Source organism: Anas platyrhynchos, chromosome 2 (genome assembly GCF_047663525.1).
Source record: "Anas platyrhynchos isolate ZD024472 breed Pekin duck chromosome 2, IASCAAS_PekinDuck_T2T, whole genome shotgun sequence".
NCBI lineage: Eukaryota > Metazoa > Chordata > Aves > Anseriformes > Anatidae > Anas > Anas platyrhynchos.
In genome coordinates, this window is record NC_092588.1 from 139,665,347 (window position 1) to 139,684,300 (window position 18,954).

Below are 18,954 nucleotides of genomic sequence, written 5' to 3' on the forward strand. Positions count from 1 at the left end.
GACTGTAACCACTGAAGTGCTGTAGTCTAGGCCTGGCACTGAGTGTTTTTTATAAAACATTTATGATCGTTTTTAGAATGTTAACATTTATGATCACTTTTATAATTCTAGTTTTATGAACACATTAGTTGTTTATGTGTATCTAAAAATGAGAAAATGAACTATGTCATGTTTCATAATTACCAAAAACAAATTGTTGGTAGGTGTTGTTACACTCATTTTATTAAAATGGTTTCTATTATTTTCTTTTCAGTGGAGAGGATGGTACATAGCAGTTACTAAAGTTTTATTTTGAGAATTTCTCAATGATCTTCTACAGCAAATTGGAAACAAAACTGCTAAATAAGCATTTGCCTACTGTAATTGTTTTTTTTTACATTACTTTTTATTTTTTTATTTTTTATTTTTCATCTCTTATGTAAGGTGTTGTAGAGACTTTTGCTCTTTTGAAGCTTGTCTCTTATGACAAGCCTGTCCAAGGGGCTTTATAAGACTGCTGTAATGACCCCTAAATAGGCTGACAGTTTTATAGCTGTCCCCAAGAGGGAAGCTTCCTTTCAAAAGCAGCTGAATATCAAGAAAAAAAGCAACAGCTCCAAGCTGACTTTTCACAAAGCTGGAAAGACTAAACGGCTTTTTGGATTAATAACAGGTTTATGGCATCCTTCTTTGCCAGTCTGTCTGTCTGTCAGCGTATGACTTTCCATTAGAGGTGCTGTCAGGCACTCAGACAGAAAAGCTTAGTTTAAAAATCTTGGAGCTTAAGCTCCAAGTTGATGTGGAGACATATAAAGCCCTATGTATACACATGGACAAGAGCCTTAAGCTCAGTGCTTGTGTTTGAGCCCACCTGATGACACTGAGGGTTTAAAAATAACAGCCTCTGTGAGGTTCTAGGGAAAGTGGTCTCCACACTGGCCCTCAGTCTCCTGTGAAAAACAGGAGACTTAAGATTCCAGCACACACATGGACAGGCTTTCATCAGTCTGCACAGCACTCATTGGTCTATTCTCAGGGAGGACAGTGTGAGATGAAGTTCTTAATGCCAGTGCATGCAGACTAAGGATTTTCCCCTTTGTTTGATTGGGCTCCCCTTATTCATTAGACATGATATTAGCTGTTCTAAATAGATTTTGCTAAGGCTTGTGTAATCAACAGCAAAGTTTGCAGGCTGTCTTCATGTTCCCAATGGCCGTGTATGTGGAAGACATATGTTATGCCCATATGTATTTCCTAAGTACTTCCCACATCAGATGTTGTTGTGTGTTTTTGTTTTTGTTTTGGTTTGGTTTTGTTTGTTTGTTTTAAGGAAAAAAAAAAAAAGATTGTAGCTTTGTCATTGTGAAAGCAGTGAAGCAGTTTGTAAATTTTACATTTCCTCAGTAGAGATTCATACAGAACAAATGCTTTTGTTAAGGAACTCAACAGCACAGCTTATCCTTGATACGAAGCACTTATGAAATGAAATCGGTACTTCTGAGCTTCATAGAACCACTCATAACAATCATGCTTTCCAAGTAGCCGCCGCTATATATATCCTCTGCAAGACTTTCATGCAGTAGTTTTCGTGGTGCCTATCTACTGAAATTAGAGCTTTTGCTTTTTGAGAGGCCATTTCAAATTAATCATTCTTCTGGGGTTTCAGGTATCTGATCCTATAAACCAGTAAAATTTCATCACTGCAATGCTATGATTATAATTACAGTGCTTTGTGTTAAAATGCAGTTAGATGGAAGTAGCATATTAAGTGTCTCTTTTCCCCATTTTCTCTCATCTTGATGTTTCCATTAGGGCCCCATTTCAGCATCGATGGTCTTTTCTCAAACTGCCTCATCTCCATGGGGCCACATTCTTGATATTCTGCTTGTACCCTTGCCATCCCATTCAGTGCCTGCCTAAATAAAAGGTGAAAAAATTAAACAATTCAATTGCAACACCATACACATATGCTTCCACTACCTCAGTAACGCAAAGCATGACCATGGATCTCTTTTCATGCTTCCAGAGTCAGACATCAGTTGTCACTTCTGTGCTCCCCTTTTGTACTGGTTTTAGGTGGTGGCTACTAATAATGTCCAGAATTGTGATATCAATTTTCTAACAAAAATCCAAAACTATTCAGAAGTTAATTATATGAATGGGTAGGCTGTTATACAGGGAGAGAATAACAAGCATTAAATGCGGTTGGATACAAGTTGTTTTGAGGAAGCTGTTTTTGTTTTCTGCATGCTAGACTGTCTCGTTGCTGGTTTGTTTTAATAGAAAGGGTGTTCCTTTTTTCTTCTGTGAAATGAATTGCAGAACTGCTTTTCTTCATTAGGGAAATACTTTTAATTGCTAGCTCATTTCCTTTCTCTAAATTCCCCAAGCCATATTTTATTATCTTTGTTCTCTCCCTGAAAAATAGTCTATTTTTAATATGTAATTGCCTCCTTTCTCTTTCCCGGGTTTCCATTTTACTCTACAAATGCAGCTTTCAGAAAACATAATCATTTGATTAATTTCGTAAGCTATTTATCTATAAATGCTATATTATATATGCTATATAAATATATATAAATCTATATTATATTCAGAGTTAAAGATGGCTTTCTGAACATAGTATTTGGTGATTAATTTCCTCAGCACTAATTTTTGGAACAAATACCAGAAGCACTTGTATTTCGTTAAAAATTATGCCTAGTCTGTGATTTTTAGCAATATTTAGGTAATAATGAATTTTGTTAAAAATTAAACACCAGTTCTTTGTTTTACAGTGACAAAATTAAGAGTCTATAAATATAACCCCATATCGTTGATGGCTTCAGAATTTCTTCATTGTGTGTTGACTGAATGGAAATTTAACAATACAATTTCAATAAACTCGACAAATACTGAACATCAAGAATTTAAAGAAGGCTTGATCTTCAGGTGCACTGAGCTTTCATGAATAGTGTATGCATGCAGCATGCATGAGAAAAATCAGCAGTAGTGGGGAAAATATGGAAATATACTCAAGGTGTCATCAGACAACATCTCTTTAGAAAACTGTAAGAAATTAATTTTCTTTACAGTAAGATAGCCACAAGTAAAAATAAATAAATATATAAATAGCTTTCCCTAAAGGGAAGAGTTTTGAAAAAGCTTCTAATAAATATTTGCTTTAAACTCTTAAAGGCTGACAACAGTAATCCCCACAGCTGGTACAAAGTCTTTGGAAAAATCCATTGTTTTAAAAGCTGTATTTGTCAATAGAATACAGGTGATTCTTATTTTTATATATATGCAATACTTGGGCTGGACTGTGCTTCTAGAGAAGCAATGCAAAATAATTCTCATTTCCCAAAAATACCCAGAAAACAACAACAAAAAGCTAAAATGAAAAAAATGTTCAACAGTCAGCTACTTAGATGTTTTTTTTTCTGCTGCTTCTTAAAGTCATTGTGAGCATGTTCTCTGCTTTCTCTGCCTTTTCTTTCTTTTGGTAGCATGCTTCTACTTCATTACAAGATGATGTTATTTTGTTTCTTAAAATTTAAATTTTAATTCTGTTCTATATAATTCTACTTATCTGTAGAACTCTCCATCTGTGTGTCATATAGCCATAAAAATATTTTCTTAATAATTTACTCCTTTACATGCAAATCCAGCATGACTTCTAAAGCATTTTTCTTTCTTATGCATATAATATCCACAGTTGATGAAATATATTATGAAGCAGGTACAATCAAGCAAACCCTTTAAACAAGTCTGATGGAATGAAAACTCAAAAGTGTCTATTAATAAAGCATTACTCTATAACAGGGAAACTTATGGAAGAATCCAATTATTTCATTTCTGTAGTAATGCATGTTCAAAACTATGAAGGGAATGACTTGGAATACAGTCATGGTTCCTCACTGTATTAAGACCTCCTGAGCTGCTCAGGCCAATGTTATTATTTAGCTGCATGTTCCTTTTCCTAGTTATGTAGTAAATTTGCAGATAGTAGGAAAAATAGGATGCAATACAGATGTATTTAATGTTTCATTCATAAAATACATCTGCATGAAGGTATGAATTTTTTCCAAAGAGCAAGAAAAAATGTTTTCTTTTTATCATCCAAGTAGAAGTGAATTTGCTTCCTTCCAGAATTATTCAAGGTTATTTTAACTTGGATTAAAACAGTAAATGAAACATTTTCTTTAATACCAAATTTAATAGCTATTGCTATACGAGTAATTCCTATTACACAGAGAAAGATGATTGAGCTGAAGGCTATAATTTAAGTATTTGACTTGCAAGATGAAGAGTCTGCTTTAAGCATGGATCAAGATACCATTTAAAGCAGTCTTACAGAGCAATCAGGGTTAGATCTATCTGGTTGTGGAGGGAGTGGCTTAGCACTAGTAATTAACTGGAGTAACTTGCTTTTATTAGTTATGAAAAAATGGAGTTTAAAAAAATAAAATATAAATCTGTTCACAGTTTAAACATTGCATGTTTACCCGAAACAAGCTGTTTGGGTAATTATTTCTTTGTCTCTTGGGACTCTTTCCTTGAGACTTTGCAATGCTTCAAATGTAACTTTTAATTTCTATGGAAACGCTGTCAGAATGATAAGTTAGACTGGGAAAATATGTTGTCAAACCCTTTTTATTTACTGTACCTCCTTTGTATACATGACAGTAGTAACGGCTTCTGTTGACCATTAAAGAAGAAAATAATTTGGTAAGGTGGCTGGCTTTTCTGTCATCTTTCTGACAGTATAGCTTTAATTATTTTTATTTGTATGACTAACCTAGAGCTGCTGAGGTTGTTAGAAGCTGCTTCAAAAGTATCGCTGAGATTTACTGGGTGAGTACCTCTTGGCATACAAATTACAACAAAATAAAACCTCAAGCAGAAAACAACCTGACCCTTTCTGTGGCAGTTTAAGTAAAATGCATCAGTAATGTTGTTAATGTAGAATGATTTCCAGGTGAAATGGGATTTATGGTCAATATGTTTAACCTAGAATATGAGCCAGTTCATGTAAAACATACGGAATTGCCAAATATGTCTTCAACTCAGGACCATGACAGTAGGAATGGGTTATGTATGTCCTTGGGCACACCTTGGGCATGGTTGTGGTGAGGGGGTGTCAGGTCTGCATAGCAGCATAGCCTGGTGTGAAGGGAGTCCTATGCTACTTGCTGGGTAAAGGATGGTATATCAGAGGGATTTTTCCATCATGGGGAGAATTCTAAATTCTACATCTACCTCTTCCATTTTCCATGCCATTGTTTATTTTCTAATTTTATTATAATTCTAAAATATTTTCATTGAGATTTCTGCTATTTTGCTTTTTTTACCAGCGTGTAATTCTCAGTATGGTATTTCTTGTAGCTGTTTAGCAGAAAGCTGGCAGTGTTGTTGATTTAAATATGTCACAGTTCAAAACTTTGGGCAAGTAAAGGAAGACTTTAAAGATGAAACCTGAGGTTTTATCTCTAACCTCAGACCAAGTGCCTTTATTTCCTTTCACAGTCTTAGATACTATCTGGAAAGGTAGAGACCATCACAGCTACTGGGAATCAGTATGGTCTATATGATTCTCTCTACCTTTCTATTGATTCCTAAGATATTGGAAATCAGTATCTCAGAAAATACATGGATTTTTCTTCCTAACCTATAATATTTATTTTTCTTCGGTAGTAATAGGTGGCAATAAACAATGTTGAAATAATTTTCTGCATTCATATTAATCATGGAAGGAGAATTATTGTCCTGTATGTCTGTTCAAGTACAAAAAATAAATCTCAGGCAAATCTCATTCTACTTTGGCCACTATTATTATTTCTTTCCTTGCTGGTAAATCAACTTTTTCCCTGTCTGGAAAGCTTCTTTTTTGTTTGTTTGTTTGTTTGTTTGTTTTTAATAAAAGAGACTTTTACATTGGCTTTCATTGCAAACTACTTTTCTCCACAGAAGAGTACCCTATAAGAATGAAGAAAAACTGCTATTCCTACATCCATTCTCATATAGCTTTCTTCACCTTGTCATTAGTGGTATTTTTTAAAAATTAGAAGTTTAGCCTTTCATATAGAGAGTATTTCTTAAGTAGTTTGCCCAATATCAGCACAAATTCTGACATTGATAAAAATTTTTGGAAACTCCTATACCTGAAGTTTTAAACATGCAATCAGTTTTGAATAATCAGATTTCAAAAATTAATTTCTTTATGTGCTAAATAGTGGCTAGTGATTTATATGATTTTAAGTGTAAACAGATTGCAGTGGAATATCAGAGTATTTTGTGTGTTGGTATCTCAGCTTTGTCATCCAAAATAAACAGACATTGCCAAGACTCTCACTGTTATCTGAACCATGAACACAATTACCGAACTAGATATCTACAAGCTGCATAATTTAATGGACCGCTAACACAGTCTCACACAACACATGTAGGATTCATGTATTTTCACCTCTGAATTTGCTGTGATGTGGGCATGTAAAGAATGCAAGAATTAGGAAGATTTTTTTCCATAAATATGTGTGTCCTGATCTCTTTCTGAATATCAAATGTACCATAAAATGTTGTTTTGGAGATTTAAAATAAAGTACACTTGTAAGACTATATCTATTGGGAATCTTATGGATGTTTTCTTATAGGATATTCTAATAAATTATGTTTAGAAATGTTAAAAAATACAATTTTTTTAAAGTCTTGGCTCTGAGTACTGCTCCTCACTTTGCTATGGCATGGTAGTTGTTACATGAACTTACTGTTCATCTTGCCTTGAAAGCCATCACACGTTTTGCCATAGATTTCACTGATGTGGTTAGAGGCACTGTATGGTTAGGATTTGAGGATAGAGAAGAATTATGATTATAATATAAGATGATTCGCCTTGCTGAATGCTTGTAGTTGGAGGCAGAGCTGTCTTCTGCAACACATTTGCAATTTGTATTTTTGTTGACTGTTCACTTGCAATTTTGCCTTTTCTGCTGCTCCCAGGAGCAACAGAACTCAGTATTTCACAGTATTTCACTCAGTGTGAGTTTTATATAAAACTAAGATTCACTTTCCATTCTAATCTGTATTTTGCTATGTTTTTCCCCCCATGTTAGGAGGATACAGATCATAATTATTATACTTCAAGAACATATGGCCCATATGATTCTACTAGCCGGGATTTGTGGGTCAATATAGACCAAATGGAGAAAGACAAAGTCAAGATTCATGGGATCCTCTCCAATACCCATCGGCAAGCAGCAGTAAGTTGTTATGCTTTTTCTTCTTTGACTGACATGGATTTCTTTCTTTCTTTTACTTTATTTTTTTTTTTTTAGTTAGGTACTGTTGGTTCAACAGTACTTACTAAATATTTTGACTACTGTTCACAGAGCTGCATCTTTGAGTTTTAGTTAAGCTATGAAATTCAAATGATTCCACATTGCCTTTTTTGTACCAGAAATAACAGTCCTTCAGAGATGTCTCTACAGATATATTTAAAGTATATTTCTGTTAGATCTCAAACTGTCAAACAGTAAACTACTTGCGTTGTTGAAGTGAGAAGAAATTTTGTCAATGACATCCATAACAATTGAATGGGATTGAGAATTAAGATGCTGAAGTTTTAAGCCTTCCATGAAGTGTATCTGTGTTTCCACTTACATTTTATATGAAGTGTCATAGTAACTTTTTCTTTTGGGAGAACGATAAAAATCATTATTATGTCATATAGCAACAGAAGTGATAGATGTGATTGCAGTTTCAGGCTAACAACAAATAAGTATTATTAAGAGTGTAAATAACCATCTTGTTTAATGCCTGGTAAAACTGGTATGAAAATAAGCTTTAAAGCTGAGAGAAAATCTAAGTTAAATTGTTAAATTCCTCTTTTCTCTGTTTATCTGTTACTTCCCTGGCACCAGCCATGTGACTGGCTCAGAGGAATGTCAGTGGCAGCAAGAAGAAATACCCCAGTATTTAGCTCAAAATACATAAAACAAAGTGGGGTGATAAATCTGCTATATTTGACTAACAGAGAGTCCAAACCATAAAATACCTTCCTTATAGCCAAAAAGACTGTAAGGAGCCAATGCAAATACAGAGGGCTCAGGCAGTTGTGTATCTTTTGGGTAGATTTGATAAAGCAAAGTATTGACTATTTTCTTAACACAGTTTGTTTCTAATGAGAAAAAATTCCAAGAGTACCTAAAAGTAAGAATTTATAATGTCTGCCTTGCCTTCTTCACCTGGGATTCTGGTGCTCTGTGTTGTGAGAGAGAATGGAAACATGCAAAAACTAATAGAGCAGTTAATGGAACAATTAAAAAGTATAGATCTATAGGATTTATATCAGTAATAGTGTGTTGTTGTTGTTTGTTTGTTTGTTTGTTTTTCAGAACATTACCACTGTCCTCTTAACTCTATAGTAAAATTTTAGGTGTGACTTGGATGTTCAGTTTAGATGAGACATATCACAGAATCACAGAATTTCTAGGTTGGAAGAGACCTCAAGATCATCGAGTCCAACCTCTGACCTAATGCTAACAGTCCCCACTAAACCATATCCCTAAGCTCTACATCTAAACGTCTTTTAAAGATTTCCAGGGATGGTGACTCCACCACCTCCCTGGGCAGCCTGTTCCAGTGCCTAACAACCCTTTCAGTAAAGAAGTTCTTCCTAACATCTAACCTAAAACTCCCCTGGTGAGGGGAGTATATTTGATTATTTGAACACTGACTGAGGTACAGGAGTAACTCATGCTTGTCATGCTCACTTCTCTTTCCTGTCAGTCCATTCTGTAATTTATACATGGAAAAAAATATTTTTCCATAAGTAGGTCAAAAATTCCAAGATTATTTCTGAAAAACAAGACATGCTTTATGCTTTTTAAAAAGACATTTATTTCTTGTAGTTATTAAAAAAAAATCCTTAAATCCTATTGGTTCTTTATTACTGCGTTAAGCTATATAATTGTCAGTATTAAACACCTATTGCATTGTCAGAATTTAGGCCATCAGTTTTTGATAGAAGTCAAAGAGATCAATACCTGTCTTGAGAGGGCATAAGATTAAGGCTTTATCTATTGGAACCACTATCATTATTCTAATATATATATTACAACAATTCAGAGGACTGTGAAAGGCAACTGTGCCACTTAAAAGCAGTTTAATGGTTATTCAGAAAGCCAATGTTAATAGGAAAAACGCATAACAGAAAGAGGGAAGGTCTGGTCAGATTTATTTTTTTGTAACAGTGTTCTTGGAAATTATGTGAGGTAGAACGAGAATATAAGTGGAATACATACATAAACATAGCATACACCTTCTCAATAGTGAAAACATGAAAAAAATAAGTTCTTTTAACTTAATTCATGAGCTGTCTTTTGCTATGCCAATGTGATTAAAAATGTTTGGTTGTGGATACATATTTACATACATACAGAAGAGGTCATTAGAACCTACTCAGTCCAATTAACACAATGCAAATGGATTTTACATTCTAATTAAAAGTTAAATAAATAAATAAATAAATCCTGTCAAAATTCTGTCTTCCACTTAAGTGGAAAGAAAATCTAATTTAAAGTTCCTGTAAATCTTTAGCTGTTAATTTCATGCCAAATAATTCTGTAAACATCTCTAGTGGATGTGAATATAATCCTTCCTGAGAGAAGAAGTAATAATGTATAACCCAGATATAATCCATAAATAATAATAAATAAATAAATAAAATTAAAATAATATTGTTTCTTTGTGTGTTGTTTGTTTGTTTGTTCTTAATAAAGTATCAACTATTGCTCTTTCTTAAGTGGAGACATCAAAGCTTTGGGCCAAAGAATAGTCAACAACAACAAACCACCTTCAAACCAATTTTTACTGTAGTTACTCTTCTTAAATGCCAAATACCAATGAGCTGCATACTCAGTACCTATTTAGGCTTCAGGCCATTATGCATATTTTTACGGGATATAACTTTAAAGCAATGAAAATAATTTTCTGGAATTTCAGCATACCTTTCTGTCATGGCTACTGATTTGTTCAGAGTTGAGACAGATAGCACACCAGGTGATACCAGTGGGTGGCCAGATTAGTCAATGAGCTGAAGGAAAGCAGTGGAATAGATGGGAAAGGAGAGAGCCATAGGCAGAAAGAGAAAATGAATTTGCATTTGAATGGTACTTTATGGAGACCTTAGCTGAGGAGACGTCTGTTCTCTAAATCTCCAAATTACTGTTCTCTGCTATGAATTCGGCTGATAGTAACCAGTACGTTGACAGAGGAAAAATATTTTTTTCCTTTTTGTATTTTGCTATAAGTAGTTTAAGTAAAGTTTGCTAGTACTTCTGTTGCTTATTTTTTTATAAATAATTTCAGGTCCTGTTTAGGAGGAGGTGGGTCTGGGAAGAGGTCTGGGAAGTGGTGTAACTTGGATTTGATGAAAAAATTGCCTTTTTTCATCAGATAAGCACCCAAGTAACATCAAGAGGTCAGGGAGAGCACCTGAATCTGAAGAGACGTGGCTGAGGAGCAAACCACCCACCACCAAAGCAGGGATTCTGTAAAACTGATATATAGGTGGCTCTTCTTAACAAAGAGGCTTAAACAACTGTTTTTTTGTTGTTGCTTTTTATTTGTTTGTTTAGAAAAAAATCAACAAATCTTTCTTAATTTCACTCTTATAAGAGAGTTATAAGTTCTGAGAGATGTGGTTTTTTGTCTAAAGTCTTCAGTTATGAAACAGAACATAAAAGCCTGAAAGCAGTGATACACAAAATTGTTCCCAGTTAACTGTTGACAATTCCAAATTTAGAATAACAAGGCTCCAGTGAAAAATAAAAAGCAATGATTGAAACAGATATTTGAAGTGGAGAACTCTCTCTTTTTTTTTTTTTCTCTTACCTTTCTACACAATATTGATTTTATTTTCTCATGTTGTTTCTTTCAGAGAGTAAATCTGTCCTTCGATTTTCCATTTTATGGCCATTTTCTACGTGAAATTACAGTGGCAACTGGGGGTAAGTGGCGTTCTAACTGTTTACTTTGAGTAATTTGAGAAGAGTTTCTTGCAGGTATTTTAATTTTTTTTTTCTTCCATACATGTCAGGAGAGAAACTGCAGTATTTCTTTAGGAAATTTTGCTTTCCACATAGAAGAAAATTGCAAAATATAAATATAATGAAAATTCAAGCTACATGAGTTTTACTGATATAAAATGTTCTCAGTGGAAGACTTTATAGTGTTAATTGTTTTCTGCTTATGCATTTCCCCCAGTAATTACATTTGTGTGTGTGTGTGTGTGTGTGTGTGTGATTCACAGAATCACAGAATCATCTAGGCAGGAAGAGACCTCCAAGATCACCTAGTCCAACTTCTGACCTAACACTAACCAGTCCTCCACTAAACCATATCAATAAGCTCTACATCTAAACGTCTTTTAAGGACCTCCAGAGATGGTGACTCAACCACTTCCCTGGGCAGCCCATTCCAGTACCTAACTTCTTTACCCTTTCGGTAAAGAAGTTTTTCCTAATATTTCGCATTCACAGACAGTGCTGGAGCCAAAACAAGGGAGAGAAATGTCAGCAGGTTTGGGCTGCATGAGGACAAGGGATTTAGTATCCGATGATGATAAGTGCTGGTAGAAGTACGTAACTTGGGTCAGAAAAGGAAAACAGAGAGGCAGAGGGGAGCATTGTGGAGAGCACAACTGCAGCATTCTCTCATCTTTGAGATGTCCAGCAAGTTCAGAGACTCTGTCTTGTGGAGGTCTGCTAAGAGGTGCAATGGGACAAGAAACATAAATAGGGGCCACTGTCACCAGTACCAGTCCTGCCCTATCCCTGGTCAAGGTTTCTCCTTCTTATGCTGTGGGTGGCCAGTTGGCCAGGACCTGAGGATGTTGCACTGGAGCTCTGAACAGGGAGAGTACAAATAAAAGGTTGGGGCAGAGCAGCAACCAGAGCCTCAACAAGAGTAGGAGCAGGAGTTCAGGTTGATGTCTGAAGTTCTGTGTTAATATCTCCACTTTGCTACCAAAGTAGGAGAATAGAAGAGATGGACAGAGGTGAAAAAAGAGTCTGATATGAAATGGTTGGATTGCAGTCAAAATGACTAATAAAATAAATAATTGCAGAATTATGGGCTGACTTCAGTATTGGGGTTTTTTCTTTGTCAGGGATGGCATTTTGATGCTGAGAGAGACCAGATGAGCTGTGAATGATCGTAATATTGGGGCTTGTCCGATTTTTAGTTGTTTTGGTGTTTGACCACTGACACCTAGCTCTGTATCCTATTACTAGAGGAGCTGAATTTCATGTGGAGTGAAAGCATGGGGTAGGATGGATCCTATACAGTTAAAGCAGCGGCAATGGGGACAATGTTCAGTCTGTAAATGCCCCCTAATTACTACTGCTGAACTTGTTTCCTTGAAACAAGTTAAGTTCACTCTTTCTTCAAGCAATTCTTTTTATTTGGCCACTCCTTTGGGTCATCACTTTTAATGAGGGCCTGTCAGTGAAATGCTACTTTGATCAGGCTCCTCAACATGCCCCTAAACACATTACTAGGAGTAAAGTTTGGCTCTCAAGGAGAGCTGTGCAATAGCAATTTGCAAGGGAAAGAAAATCATTTTAGAGTAGAACATTTATGGACTATTTATTCATTTATTTAAAAACAAATAAAACAACTACAACAAAGAAAACTTGCAGATATTTAGGGTTAACTGCAGCTTTACAGAATTATTTTCTCTTGTTATTATAATCGATGGAACTCTGAATAATTCTTCTTTTTGTTTTGCTCTGCTTCTACTAAATACAATTGTACTGTAGTGAATAGATTGTGGACTATTGTCAAGCTAAATAGCACTTTAACATCAGTCTTTTCAAAATAGGCCACTAACGTTAATACAGAGACACTTCTGTCCTTCATGTTACACTTCCGTAATTTTCATGCTCAAAATTAAGCATGAAGAGGTGAGATTTAGTCAATAATCACTTTTAAAATATTACCTTAATAAAGCTCAGTAACTGTAAGTCATCCTGTCAATTAAGGACAGGATGCAACTTCTGCAACTTTAAGTCTTCTAAGCCCTTTTAGCAGAAAAAGATCTATTTCTATGATAACCCTCTGATAAATGTTCCACATAGGCTCTATTTGCAAAGTTTGTTACCACAAGTTATCTGTGGTGCAGTGTGACTTGTATCACAGAGTCACAGAACAGTTGAAGTTGGAAGGGAACCCTGAAGGCCACCTAGTCCAAACACCCTGCTCAAACAGAGGTACCTAGACCAGGTTGCCTAGGACCATGTCCAGATGGTTTTCGACATCCTTCAAGGACAGAGCTGCCAAACCTCTCAGGGCAACCTGTACCGGTGTTCCATCACCCTCACAGGAAGTAAGTTCTTCCTGATGTAGTTCTTCCTGAACTGTAAGTTCTTCCTTCTCCACAAAAAGTCTTATAATGGCATTTTTATTATTAGAGATCTGGAAGACCTCAAGAGGTTATTCTTGGATGAAAAGAATGACAAAGTTAATGTGTGCAGGTGTCCCACATGACAAATGTACGCTTTCTGGGGAATAGGATATGATTAATTATGCTAATGACAACACTGCAAGCTGTTTTTACCTCCCAGTCATGAATTGACAACCTTGTCAAAAGGAAAGTTGAGGACAATGGTACATTAAATCCCTGTCATGATAAAAATGCCTACTAAAATGTTTTCCTATTTTCTTTATGTAGGTTGTGCTGCAGCATAGTACGGTTTCCAAGTTACTTAAGATTCCTTTTAAATTTCTGGGGTGTATACTCAACTTATTTTTCTCTTTATTTTTTATTTAGAACAGGGAGTAAAAATAAGTAGTTTGAGGGCTTTACTCAGTGATGTCCTCAGCTTATGTTTAACAAAGCTACTTAATTTATATTAAATGTAAAATAATATATTTTTATGTCAATTTATGTCATATTAATGTCAATTTATGTCATATTAATATGTCAATTAATAATGTTAATATAAATTATATTTAAATAAATATTAAAATAAATAATTAAATTAAAGTAATTTATATAATTACTAATTAATAACATAGTTAGCAATTTGTGTTTTTTTGGCATAGAAGTATGTTTCCTCAAATTCCTATAAACCACATTTTTAAATAATGTCATGTTCTGTTGTGATTTTTGTCTATAACTCTAAGATTTCGATATTGGAAATTGCAGCAAATACATAGAAAAGGTGTTTAGAATATAACCCATGTATTTGTACGGGCAAAAAAATAAATCAAAACTCTTCCTCAAATAGATGTGTAAAACAGGTGGTTAGTTTGGGGCTAATTAATACTAGGAGCACCTGTGAGTACATGGTGACAATAACTTTCCCTTATTTGACAGTGCATTTACTTTCCGTTAGACCTGTTTTGTGGCAAAGCAGCATATAGAAGCTCCAAAACATATTAAGGCATTCTGCCAGGCCAAAATGACCGTTAATTAGGCAATCTTTCAGGAACACTCATTAAAACGAAAACCATGTGTGCATCCTCTAAGAATCATAGAATTTTCTGACAAGTTGTTATAAACTTAGATTCTCTAGTGGTTTTTGTTGTTAATGTCATTTTGTTTTGTTTGTTTTGTTTTGTTATGATTTTCAAGTCTGTTTCTGTTAAAACTTCTCTACCTCTTCAGAACTTTTATAGACTTTTATAGCAATTTCAGTAGTAGCTCCCAGTGGGCAAGCTGTTGCACCATTGTGTCATGGCGCACAGATGACTGATACAGGACAGAAAAAGAGGTGTGAATGAAAAGATAAAACTTCAATATTACAATTATTTGGTGTTGTCTATGTTTTATATCACACAGGTTACTATGTTGTCAGTGAGTGAGTTCTTTGGGTATGCAAATTTAGAAATACAAATATTGTAAAAATGAGGGAGGAACAAAGAGAAAATAATTGTATCAGGCTTCTATGCCTATGTGGAAACACAAACAAATTAGCATGCTTAGTAATAGGTTACGGTACGCAAACCACCAAATTATAGGAGAACTGGTTATAAACTGAACAAGGCAAGAACAATAATCTGATGATAGGCAGAGATCACTGCTCCAGCAACCATGTTGTCTGTAACAACCTGGACGTTCCATGAAAATATCACATCTTTATAAATTATAAAATGTATATTACCAAGAAGGAGTAAAAATTAACAGAAAAGCAAAAGATTAATATTTAGTGAAGGAAGGCAAAAGGAGTGAGTGACATGGTTATTGCTTCGTGAAAGCTTAGCTGATTCATGATGGGTTGATCACAGGTGGTTCTGGAGGGGGAACTTGGGTGAAAGTGCACAGAATCTGAAATAACTCTACCATGAGTTAAGAGCATTGGAATAGCCTGCAGGAAATTTACACGTGAAATTAATAAATTATAGAGAAAGGATGCAATTCATCTATCTGTGTTGACATCTATGTCCATGTTTGTCATCCTTAACTCACGTACAGTCGGTAGAGATGTAATCAATATAGTCAGTAGTCAATGAACACCAAAGGCAGATATTTAAAGCAGGCTGGATGAACTGCCTCTTGTATCTAATTCTCTCTGTTTGTCAATGTATTATATCACTACAAAGTGAGTTTGGGGTGATGAGTTCAGGTATGGATGTTTAACATTTTTAAGTCTGTGTGAGTTAACCATAGGGTTATCTTATCAGCTAGCACAATGAAGGTTTCAGAAATGTCCACCTAATCCATGAAATATCAAATGCACAAATACATATTCAGGAAAAAAAAAAAAAGACTCAAATGTGTTGCAGAGAAAAAAGAGAAAAAGCATTTATTAAAAATGTTCTGCATAGGTTGGAATCTTATCAGAATTACAACAAGGAACTTCTGTTAAAAAGTTTTCAAATGCTAAATCAGTCAAAATATAGTTAACATGGCACCTTGTAGACAACTGAAACATAGCACTGAAAATAAAATATTTTGGAAGTTTAAAATGACATGGGATTCCGAATACAGCATATATTAGCCAAAACTAACCAAGGAAGTTAGAGGGCTGATGAGGATATATGGGAATTATAGAATCAGGAGCTAAAACAATAAATGTGCAATAGGTTTTGTAATAAAGTAGGGATGGGCCTTCGAAAAACAAGCCATATATTTCCACATTTCTGTAGCTTACTGCTCAGAGATCTGGAAACTAGACAGCCTGTCAGACACTTCCACAGCATTCGACAGACACAAAGCACTGACGCATTTCAGCAGAGCAGTCAGCTGTTCCATCCTGTGATATTTGAGAGGACGATTGCTAGTCATCTTGTTGGGAGTTTGCTAGTCATCTTGTAGGGAGTAGGGTCCCCTGGAGGACTGGGGACATAGTATTTACCTGAGAATGGCAATTCATTGTCATATTGCACTGCTGAAGTTGGAGCAAGCAGTTTAATTTATAAAGACTGCTTTAAGAAATGCTACAAAGCTACTGGGGGAAGGAAAAAAAAAAAAAAAAAGAGAGAACTTCTGCTAAATGATCCTTCAATGGAGGTGCATTCCTTAGCAGCAGGCTTAGGGCTTATTTGGAATAATTCTTACTGGTGCCATGCTGTCTGAGCATTCATACTACCATTAATAATGGAAAGAATACCAGACAAAAAAACATCCCCAAATGAAAACACACTGTTTTCAAAGAAACGTTTGCAGTTTTCTAAAATTGAAATCAAGAACCCTTTGTATGATCATGTTACTGCCTAAAGTCAGGTTTTGTCGTAATATTTTTACTTACTGAAGAGAGAGGTCTTTTTTCATCTAAGATGACACTCCATAGCCTTTCATCAAAACTGCAGATGTTTTACCCAGTAATGATTCAAGGCAAATCACAGGCACTGAAAATGGTAGAATATAGTTTCTGTTGAAAACTGCTGTTATTGGAGCTTGTGCTGATGAGCAACCATGAAGCACCTGAGCACAGCATCTTAACTCACTAGTTGGGACAGCAGGTTCACATCTTTTATTCTTATGAGAAAGAGTAGTAGTTATTCTAGTATCAAACTGTTTATAAATGTGTGTGTAACTTGTGGGAAAGTAGCAAGAGAGGAAGAATCTTGAGTTAATTAGTTAGATTGCTGCTTAAAAGATTAATTTCTATACATTTTGAGGAGGGATACTATGAAAAATAATTACCAAACTGCACAGAATTGTAATTTTGCATCACATTTTGCAGTACTTTACTTCCAGGGAAAAAAAAAAAAAAAAAAAAAAAAAAAAAAAAAAGACAGCATGCTACTGTTAAAGGAGTAAGGCCTGAGGCTACACTTCCTGAGCTCCGTCTTTTTGTGTTGGCCCGCAGAGTAATACATCTGAGCAGGAGGGAAATCTGTCCCCTGTTCTATGTAAAAAGAAGGATCCAGATGGTTAGGATCTTACATTGGAAAGGGTGATGATGGCTATGAATTTGAAGCCTGGGATTAGCCTGTATTAGTGGAAGTTTATCAGGAGATTTCCAGACCTCAGAGGATAAATATGCTCATGTGTTTCCTTGCATCATTCATAAATTTTCTTAAGCTTTAAAAACGGTGGGTAGATGGAGTAAATCTGTCTGGGTTATTTTACTGGGATATCTGGAGTATCACTGAGTGGTGCATCGTGTTGGAGCCAGTCAGAAATGTGGGTCAGGGCTTTTCTGGTCATTCCTGTTGCTCTAGACCCTTTAGCACAGGAGCCAGCAGGAAATGTATTCATTACTTAATGAAGAGCTCTTTGATAACAAAAGTCATTTTATGGACTACAGCTGTTAAATGGCAAAGGTGATATAAAGCAGACTGTACATCCCAATGTTTCTAGCCAGTATCAGTGACTCAGGCTACCTTGTGTCCATTACAGGGGATTACACTTGTCATCACCAGTAGGCAAATAAGGACTGTGGAGAGCGGGCTATTAACTGGCAAATATCAGCTCACAGAACTGCAATCTTTTTAGCTCTTAACATCTTGTCTTTTTCTCATGTCTTATATTACAACACAGGTGTTAGTATTTTTTTCCTCCCTGTATAGCTTCCTTTGCCTTTACTCCTGTGTCAATGTCCCTTCCAGAGCTACCTTTCCTCCTTCTGTAAGAGGGAACCCTCGTATCATCTTCCCCTGAAATTCTGTTTTGTCTTGCTTTCCATCAGTGAACTCTTAAAATTATTTATGTTCCTGCCTTATGCTTTATCCTTAGAAATTGGCCCAGAAACAGGGCAAAGATAATGATAAGCTTTGGGGAGGTGAAATCCATATGCCTTGACATCACTCTGACATAGTGCATGACATAAAAGGGCATTAGCCTATTTACAGCTGAAGTTTACAGGAAATAGTTGCACTGAAGTGGTAACAGGACTTAAAATGGTGACATTTGTATTTGTCTGTATGGTTCTGTTTCATAAAGTAACAGATAATTGCCAAAGCATTTGCCCACATGGAATGTCAAACGAATGCTTAAATAATTTTACACATCAGACAATAATAACTTGAATGGCTTAATGTTAGTGTAAACAGCCTTCAGGATAGCCAGCAACTGCTTCACTGAACATTGGGAAATTGTAAGGTATAGGTTGTGTCTAAAATGAATCCACTACTTTTTATTGTAGAATTTTATAGTAGGCATAACTTCCACTGTCCTTTTTTGTAGTATTGAAAAGTTTAAATAATATTGTGCTTTTACATCATAATAAAAATTTTAATGCATGACAAGTCTTTATTTCTGTCTCCCACAAAACAGTGTTTATTTGTTTTGTTGCATGATTCTAAGTTTGAAAATGAAACTTCAATCCATTTATGCCTTTGTTTCAATATTCTTTGTAAAAGCTAATGCCTACGTCCAGTCTCATAAAGTGTTACGTGGCTTTATTTTGCATTTCCTATCCTATAACACCCTCTTCTAGCTCCTATTCTCATTGTAAAAGATTGAAAAACTGAATGTTGCATATCTCAGCTGAAAAGTCATTTACAAAGAAAAACAAATATATATATTTCCAAACCAACACCAGG

The 18,954-nt window shown here is 35.2% G+C and overlaps 1 protein-coding gene across 2 annotated transcripts in view; it reads left to right on the forward strand.

Annotated features, from left to right (window-relative positions):
* PLXDC2 (plexin domain containing 2) overlaps nt 1–18,954 on the forward strand; it is a 266,121-nt gene that overhangs the window by 139,594 nt on the left and 107,573 nt on the right. For both annotated transcript variants that reach the window (XM_027450660.3, XM_027450662.3), the window contains 2 exons: nt 7,071–7,217; nt 10,898–10,967. In XM_027450660.3, the coding sequence (XP_027306461.2) occupies nt 7,071–7,217; nt 10,898–10,967 (217 nt within the window). The remainder of the gene's footprint in view (nt 1–7,070; nt 7,218–10,897; nt 10,968–18,954) is intronic.